The 9,214-nt window shown below is 34.9% G+C and overlaps 1 protein-coding gene and 1 long non-coding RNA gene across 2 annotated transcripts; both read left to right on the top strand.

The window, feature by feature from the left end:
- Window positions 1–4,791: 4,791 nt before the first annotated feature.
- On the top strand, window positions 4,792–6,724 carry LOC121263831 (pentatricopeptide repeat-containing protein At5g66520-like). The gene has a single exon (XM_041166912.1). It carries the CDS (start codon window positions 4,992–4,994, stop codon window positions 6,657–6,659), a length of 1,668 nt encoding a protein of 555 aa, XP_041022846.1. The 5' UTR covers window positions 4,792–4,991; the 3' UTR covers window positions 6,660–6,724.
- A 407-nt stretch (window positions 6,725–7,131) lies between these two features.
- Window positions 7,132–7,749, top strand: LOC121263832. The gene is made up of 2 exons (XR_005940358.1): window positions 7,132–7,203; window positions 7,299–7,749. It is a non-coding gene; the product is annotated as an uncharacterized LOC121263832 (long non-coding RNA).
- The last annotated feature ends 1,465 nt before the right edge of the window (window positions 7,750–9,214 follow it).

Genomic DNA, 9,214 nt, shown 5'->3' on the forward strand with positions numbered 1-9,214 from the left:
AAAAAAGTAAAATTTATTTTTTATTTCATATGACTATCATTTTTATTTCAAAAAGTGTACACAGTCCTAGAAGAAAAATTAGAAGCTCTTGTTTAGAGGGCCAAATTGAGTTGGAATATACAATCTGTCATCTCATTGAGTCCAAAAATAAAAGAATAAAACATAGTGTTATACCATTTTAGATATATGTCATTTTTTTTATACAAGAGGGTTGGGGGTTTCAAATTAAAATTTTTCATTTGAAAAACCGGATCATATAGCCATCAGGCTCTTGGCAATATATATCATATTTTTAGATGAAATGTTATCTTTTATCTTCACAACTTTTCATAACTTAAACAAAATCTCTATTTCATCACTAATATAGGCAAGAACATAACATATATACACATATAAGTATAAGCAAGCCAATCAAATCCGAAACTCTGAGAACGCAGGAAATCAACTCCCATCCAAAATTTATAAATCTAACCGTATTAAATAACAGCCAGAGCAAAAGAATTTAATAGGATCCAAATTCATTTGAAAACTTGAAAAACCACAATTAAGGAAGACTTTTCCATATTATACAATATAATTATTCCTTTTGCATAATTTGTAAAATAAATAGATTGTAGGTTAAACTTTGAAGATGACTAAGGGCTTATTGGCATGCTTAAACTATTTTAAGATTTTGTGAATAGAAGTAAAATAATTTGAGTCAAAATGTTTTATTGAATTTTGAAAAAAGAAACAAAAAATTAAATAAAAATATATTGTAAAATAAATATTTTATTGGAAGTTGTGAAAATGAATAGATAAAGTTAAAAAATTGTTTGAATATAATTTTTTGATATAATTTTTTTTTTAAAGTTTATAAAAGTTGTATTGATCTTTGTGTGTGAGTAATAATTAGGTAATGATTATATGTAAATGTTAAACAATTAAAATTAAAAAGTGTTTTGTATTTGAATAATGTTTGATAATAAAATTACGAGAAATTATGAAAAATTCTCATCTTTGCCAAACATGCTCCTAAATTTGATGGGTTCTCACTTTTTTTAATTATTAAAAATTTTATTTTAAAAAATAAAACTAAGGAGGACCATAGTCCATGCCGATCAGCCCTAGTTCTGCATTCACAAAAGATATTAAAATTATACAAGTTATGAGTATTGCTGCTGGGTTATCTGAAACTTAACGCTCAGATGACCCTCTTGGTATAGCATCACCAAGTAGAGCCACATGATTTATTAAAACATAAATATATATTCAAACTAAAATGACATACGAAAATATAAAAAGAGGAAGACTAAGGCCCGATTTGGATACAATAAGTGTTTCGTCTCATCTCATCATTACAACTTTCTTACAAAATATAATAAACAATTCAACTTCTTCAAATCTCAAAACAATAATAATATTCTAACAATATTTTATTTAACTTTCATCTCAACTCATTTCATCTCAACTCACTATCCAAACAACACTTAAGGCTATGTTTGGTAGTAAACACTACTATTCAATATTTTATTATTATTTTTCATTTACTTTTTACTATTATTCACTATTATTCAATATTTTATCATTACTTTTTCATAATTTTTCATTACTATTCACAGATCATCTGAAATCACCTCACTACCTAAACGTAGCCAAACTCTAAGTTCCCTCCATTGCTTTTATATTTTTACTTTTTTTTTTTTTAATAAATTTCGTGATCTCGTATGGTACTATAATAAAATCCTGTTTGGTTGTTAAATTCATATGAGTTCAACTCAGTTCAAACTAATTTTAAGTTAAGTCTAACATCCAAACACTCAACTCTCAAATTATTAAGCTTATCTCAACTCAAAACCTCTTTATACGTGGAATCCATAACTTTTTTCATTTCAACATTTCTTTACATGTGGGACTCATAACCTTTTTCAACTTTCTATAAATACATCTAAACTCATCTTAACATCCAAACACATTTAAACTCATTTTAAATAGACCCCACAAAACTCACTCTACCATCTCAACTCACTATTATTTATAAAAAACTCAACTCGACTCAATTCAACTCAACATCCAAACGCAGTCAAAGAAAATATAAGTTTCACGTGTCCAAATAGGATTTTTCTACAAAATAGTTCTCACACAGTCTAAGAAAATATAAGTTTCACGTGTCCAAATAGGATTTTTCTACAAAATAGTTCTCCTGATATTTTCCTAACACCGTCAATCTTTAGACCGCAACATTAAGCTTTATGTCACAATTGCCAATAGGGGTGTGGAACGGGGCCAAATTTTTTCCAGTCCGATCCAAAACCCGGAATCCGAGAGCATTCGGACGATTATTCGCTTGGATTACACTCGAGTGGATAAGATAAACCCAGATCTGGTTACCAATCCGGTTTTACGACTTGGTTATTCGTAACATGATTTTTTTTTTTTAACTCTACAACGATGTGAAATAAAGGGTGCCAATGATTTTAGAGATAAGGGAGATTTGAACTCTCTTAGACCAAGGTTGATTCTGCTATTCATGCAAAACAATTTTTTTATTTTTATTTTTATTTTTAGTTTTTAACTCTACAACGATGTGAAAGAAATGGTGCCAATGATTTCAGAGATAAGGAAGATTTGAAGTCTCCTAGATCAAGGTTGATTTTGCTGTTCATGCAAAACAAAATATTGGGATCTTGGACATGAACAAAACATTAGTTTATTTTGCATTATTATTAGTTATGATGTATTATTATTTGTTTTATTCTTTGTAAACTAATATTTTACATTGTGATGTAACAACAATATTATTTATTTTGAATTGTTATTTATTTTGTTCTTTATTTAAAAAAATTTTTTAAAAGCCTTTAAATTATTATTTTTTTTTAAAATATGGGCAATTTAAACATGATATCATATTTGTTTTTTTTTTTTTAAAAAGTGCTATAAAAATATTATTTAAAGTATTAATATTTAATCCAAATTAAATCCGGTTACAATCCGGATATCTAAATCCGGATTAAATCCAGTTATAATCAAGATATATGAGTTTATAGGCAAAAAAGGGAAAAAATCTAGATATCCGATTATCCGCCCGAATTATTTTCTTTTCTAAAGAATATTATTTTTGTTGCAAATTTGATAATACAAGTTCTTTGTTCAGTACTTGTACAAAAAATATTTAACAATATTATTTATTTTGCATTGTTATGTATTAGTTGTGATATATTATGATTTAATTTGTTCTTTATAAATTTTGTTTTGCATTGTGTTGTAACAACAATATTATCTATTTTGTATTTTTATTTATTTTGTTCTTTAATTTATTTTTTTATAAAAATATTTTAAAAAGCATTTAAATTATTTTTAAAAATTCTGAACAATTTAAACATGATATCAGAATTTTTTTTAAAAAAAAGTGCTATAAAAATATTTTCTAAGTTTTAAATTCTTCTTTATAAAAAAAAAAATTAAAAATATGGATTAAATCTGGTTATAATCCAGATATCCGGATTTATAGAAAAAAAAAATGAAAAATCCGGATATTTTTTGGATTGAATCAGATTATTCATTTAGATTATTTTCAGATTAATCCGAATAGATAACCGTCCGAACTTTAGCATCCGAATCCGGATCTGAATCCAGATGCGGTTCCGGTTGAACACCCCTAAATAAACTACTCCCTCTCTCTCTCTCCGTCGTAATGGTTAATATATAGGGTGCCGTCGAGAAGCATTTTACTTCATAGCCAAACACAATAGTTTTCGTGGCTCCCAAGCACCAGTCAGATTCAGAAGTTCGTGAAGAACCTGACTCTTCAGCCAGTATTTCCTTGAAGGATTGTTCAAGCAATCGGAAGAGAACAGTTAAAGCTGTCTCAGGCAAACTTGGTGAGTTGATTATGTTTGGTTTTATCTGTTCAAGACAACAACTGTTACGCACATACAGGAGGACCCAACTGGGTTTCATTCAGAAAAATGCATTCTTTTTGGTCAAGTCATTTGCATCAATAGGTTTATTTCGATATGAGGACAAACAACAAGAAGGGAAACCTTCTTTTACGGTGTCTTGCCTCATAAATTCTTGTAGGTTGTCTCCAAAATCAGCTATTTTAGCTTCCAAGAATGTAGACCTTGAAAACCCAGATAGACCAGATTCAGTGCATAACCTACTCAAAGAGAATGGATTCACTGATATCCAAATCACTAAAATTGATGCCCACAATTGCTTTTAGCTGATCCTGGTAAAATCATTTTGCCCAAAATTGAGTTTTTTTGTTCTATAGGGGTTTCAAGCTTTGAACTCCAGAAAATCATCACCAAGTCCCCTGGACTACTGCGAAGAAGCTTAAATAAACATCTTATATCCTGCTATAATTTTCTAAAGAGCGTACTTCTTGAAGATGATAAAGTCATCACTACTTTAAAGCGCTCGTCACGGTCCTTTCTATATAGTGTAGTGGATAATATGGTTCCAAATATTGAACTTTTGAGAGAGATTGGAACGCTTCAATCTACCATCTCTCTGCTGGTGATTAATTATCCAGATATGGCGTTCATTAAGCATAGTAGGTTTGATGTGGCTCTCCAGGAGGTGTACGTTTCAACTTATGCTTGTAACCACAATGTAGAGGAAAAAGGATCTATAGTTGGAGCCTCCTTGATAAAGGGACATGAATAATTATGATGGCTTTAGCTTTATCATACAACTTTTCTAAGTACTTAACTTGATTTGTGCCATGTTTGCAGTGTATATGGCATCATGTACGTAGCAATGCCATGACTTGCCTTCAATTGGGTCAGTAATGAGATTTCATAGAAATTGAGTCTTGACAAGGTTGAGTTTTCAAAGCAGATTGAGATACAATTAGCAATTTTGAATTGAGAATCTCTTCATATGACTTGTGTTATTATATATGCGACTTAAATATATTAAACTGAAATTGAATTGACTTATTAGATGTCTTTTGGTGCATCTAACTTGTGGCTCTAACTTTCTAGGTTTAGTACTTAGGTTTTCTAATGTGGTACCTTATATGCACAAATTGGGACTTTCTCACGTGCATTTTGCAGTGGCATCAAATCGGGGGGTTTGGCTCCAGATACATGAAAGCAAGTAGTCAAAGAGCTCTCTTCTTGTTGGAACAATGCATTACCATGATGCACGTCAAGCAAGTTCAATCCCATCTCACAGTTTCAGGCGCCATCTTGGATCCTCAAGCCGCTTCGAAGATCATCTCCTTCTGTGCAGTGTCCAACCCCGTCGATTTAACTCACGCCTGCCAACTCTTTCGCCATCTACCGCATCGAACCACATTGGTATGGAACAACATGGTCAGAGCTTTTTCCGAGAGGGATGAACCCCTTAAAGCTTTGTCTCTCTATAAGGATATGCTCGAGAGTGGCTTCTTACCCAACAACTATACCTTCTCTTTCCTGCTTAGAGCTTGTGCTGACCTCTCTGATGTCTCCTTGGGCTTAATTCTCCATTCCCAAGTCATCAGATTGGGCTGGGAATCGTATGACTTTGTGCAGAACGGGTTGATCCATCTGTATGCGACTTGTAACTGCATGGGTGCAGCTCGTAAATTGTTTGATGGGAGCGTAAATCGAGACGTCATTACGTGGACAGCTTTGATTAACGGTTATGTGAAGGGTGGATTGGTTAGGGTTGCACGGGAGTTTTTTGATCAAATGCCGGAGAAGAATGTTGTTTCTTGGAGTGCGATGATTAATGGGTATGCACAAGTTGGCTTGTTCAAAGAGGCTTTGGAGCTTTTTAACGATATGCAAATTTCTGGTTTTCAACCAAATCATGCTGGAATTGTGGGAGCACTCACTGCGTGTGCTTTTCTTGGTGCATTGGATCAAGGAAGGTGGATACACGCCTACGTGGATAGAAATGGGATGGAATTAGATAGAGTGTTGGGCACTGCTCTTGTTGACATGTATGCAAAATGCGGGTGTATTGAAACTGCTCGTTGTGTATTTGATGAGATGTCGAATAGAGATGTTTTTGCCTTTACTTCTTTGATTTCGGGCCTAGCAAATCATGGCTTGAGTACAAGTGCGATTGACTTGTTTATGAGGATGAAGAGTGAAGGAGTTATTCCTAATGAAGTTACATTTGTATGTGTCTTAAGCGCATGCAGTCGAATGGGGTTGGTGGATGAAGGGGTGAGAATTTTCAATAGCATGAGTCAAGACTATGGGATCGAGCCAGGGGTCCAACAATATGGCTGTTTGGTAGATCTGTTTGGGAGGGCAGGGATGCTAGAAGAGGCAAAGAAGGTGGTGAGGGCGATGCCAATGGAACCAGACTCGTATGTGTTGGGTGCATTGCTCAATGCTTGTAGAGTTCATGGAGATTTTGAGCTGGGTAAAGAAACGGTCGAGCACTTCGTTCAGCAGAGTCTAGACCATGGTGGGGTTCATGTTCTTCTTTCCAACATGTATGCTTCTGCTAACAAATGGGATGATGTGGCAAAGGTGAGGAAGGGAATGGAAGAGAAGAAGGTAAGAAAGGTACCGGGATGTAGCTTGATTGAAGTGGATGGTGTGGTCAGTGAATTTGTTGCTGGAAATAGGTCGCATTTGCTCATGGAGAAGATCACATTAGTCGCTCGTGGCATTGACAATCACCTAAAGTTTCTTCGGTGCGATCACGATGATGATAAGATAAATGAATAAATCGAATTCTAGCTGAGAATTGCTGAATACACTGCTGCCATTGAGGAAGAAAGCCTTTGTGTTATGGACCCACTAGGTAGAACTCACCCTTGAAAACTAGCTTACAAGGGAAGGGTGCCTAGGGGCTTATAAACCATCAACCAATCCCATACTTAGTCGATGTGGGATCGTAACAACCACCACGCTCCGTAGCCGACGTCCACGACGGTCTCGGCGCTCACACGGGCTGGCTGTGCGCTAGGTCTTTTCCTAGCTCCGGACGAACATTGCCATGCCGGCATCACCCCCCGTGCCACACGATTGCAACCGTCGCAACATGGCCTTAGATGTGGGGTGGCTTTGATACCATTTGTTTTGGACCCACTAGGTAGAACTCACCCTTGAAAACTAGCTTACAAGGGAAGGGTGCCTAGGGGCTTATAAACCATCAACCAATTCCATACTTAGTCGATATGGGATCGTAACACTTTGGTTTATTATCGAACTGTTAAGTTCCTCTGGATTATCCATCTGTTTGGCTTTTGGTTCAGTCTGCAGTTTTAAGGTAAGCCCTTTTACGTGTTTTCTCAAAGTTCAATTTATAGTGTGTATTCTTTCCGATGATGTCGTTGTTCCAACATTGACGTGATGCCTCTTTAGCATGCAGAGATATGCATCTATACAGCACCCGTGCGTCAATTTTTGTTTAGAAAGAAATTGCTACATTTGCAGGGAAGAAGAAACGTACAACCTTTTTGCCACATTTCCCTTTAAGGGGAAAAGAATCAATTTGTTGACATGTTGCTTGCCTGAAGTAAATGGGGAAACCAGATTTTTGGCAGGCTTGCTTTTTGTTGACTGAAATTTGAAAAGTGAAGTCTTGTCGGATATAGAAAATGCCTTTTTACAAGGTTTCCTATTCTTTATCCCTCCCATCGTTTTGTTATGTTTGTAAAAATTACAGAGTTCTGCTAAAGTTGTAAGTTTGAATCCTTCAAAGGACAGAAAATTATAATCTCTCTCGCATAATATGAAGGTTTGTTACGTGAAGGTGTTGGACCCCAAACAAGAAAACCTTAATGATTGTCAGATGAGGATATCTATTAGTTAAGCTTGGTTTTGATGTTGGTGCTAAGTTCTAACCATAGATGAAGTCTCATAGACAGAATTTGAAAGACCACTTTGGAAGTGCTTGTTGCAATAAGCTTCAGCACTCTCTCTACACAATAAGCTTGAACCCTAACCTGTACTTTTCAGATTTATGGTAATTGGTCTTCCCGTTCCTCTTCACCTCAGGCTTTCTGTATCAAGAGTGTTAGAAGATCTTGTGCTTGATCTTGTTCTATTTTATTTGGATCTGTACTTCAAAAAAAGTCTAATCTTGGTCTTGGCTGTGTTTTCAGTTATATTGGACTTGATATTGGGGTATATTGGGATCAAGGTTCCCTCAAGGTCCTCAAGTATGGGGAAAATGAATCCAAAACTAATGAAGTGAAGAAGTATGGACTACAAATGGAGAGGTCTCCAAAATCTGGAAAGCGTATGGAAAAACTGAAAAATAGCTCCTCCTCCTCCAGCATCCCACTATTTTGTCCTCTCGAGCTTCATTTCAAGTTCACATGGATTCATCAACCCCATTAACGACGATCCTTTTATTGATTAGCATAGAAAACTCATGATCAGACCATTAACTAGGCTCTGCTTCCCACTGTTTTACTCTTTATTTAGGACTATTATGAGTTTGAAGAGGATTTTGTTGGAGCTCCCCACCCTTCATCTTTCAATTAATACAAACTTGCCTATAAAAAAATGTTGTTGTATGGAAGATTTAATTAAAGTTGGTATGCGAAATCAGAGTACCAATTTAGTTGGACTCGCGGTTCATGCCTTTTTTTTTTTATTGAGAAATACTATTATGCCGCCCCAGTTATACTACTCACTTTGTCCCATTGATTAGGGTTGATGAAGTTTATGAATCTTTAGGTGTGGATTTCTAGGGTTAATATTAATAAAAAAGAAAAGAGACAGCAAGTGCTACTTTTGAGGTCTGTATTTATCAATTTCCAACTTTATTGTTCTATATATGATCTATAATCTCAACCTTTGTGATCTTGCATTTTGTTTTTATTGTTCCATTTATTATATCTCTGCAAATTTCTTAATCATCTCATGTTTTTTATGTTAGGTGTTATAATTGAATCAGGGGAAAGTCTATATAAGTTTGACCTCAGGTCGTCTTATGGATGTGTTCTTTGGGTTCAAATTTGTAGTTGAGCTAACATCCAATTTCAAATTTCCTCTTTTCTTCTATAATCGTGATAGTTGAGCATTATGTTAGATTATGCCATATGTGTCTGTGGTAAGTGCCCCCCCCCCCCCGGTTTTGTTGGTCCTGAACTCGTTTGGGTGAGTTGTCTTGTCTTGTCCTGAAGGGTATTTGCCAGTGAGAATCTGGTTGTGGTCGAAGATCTGAAGGAACCCAGCCATGAAACCCATTTGCTTCTCAATATGTTTCTGGTCTTGCACCATACCCCTCGTCATTTTCTCAGAAAACTCTGCAATATATGTTTCCCACT

The sequence above is a fragment of the Juglans microcarpa x Juglans regia genome, chromosome 4S (genome assembly GCF_004785595.1).
Source record: "Juglans microcarpa x Juglans regia isolate MS1-56 chromosome 4S, Jm3101_v1.0, whole genome shotgun sequence".
Taxonomy (NCBI): Eukaryota; Viridiplantae; Streptophyta; class Magnoliopsida; order Fagales; family Juglandaceae; genus Juglans; species Juglans microcarpa x Juglans regia.

Bases quoted from the DNA above. Each gene is read 5' to 3' on its own strand.
- LOC121263831 (XM_041166912.1), top strand. From the start codon at position 4,992: ATGTGGTACCTTATATGCACAAATTGGGACTTTCTCACGTGCATTTTG.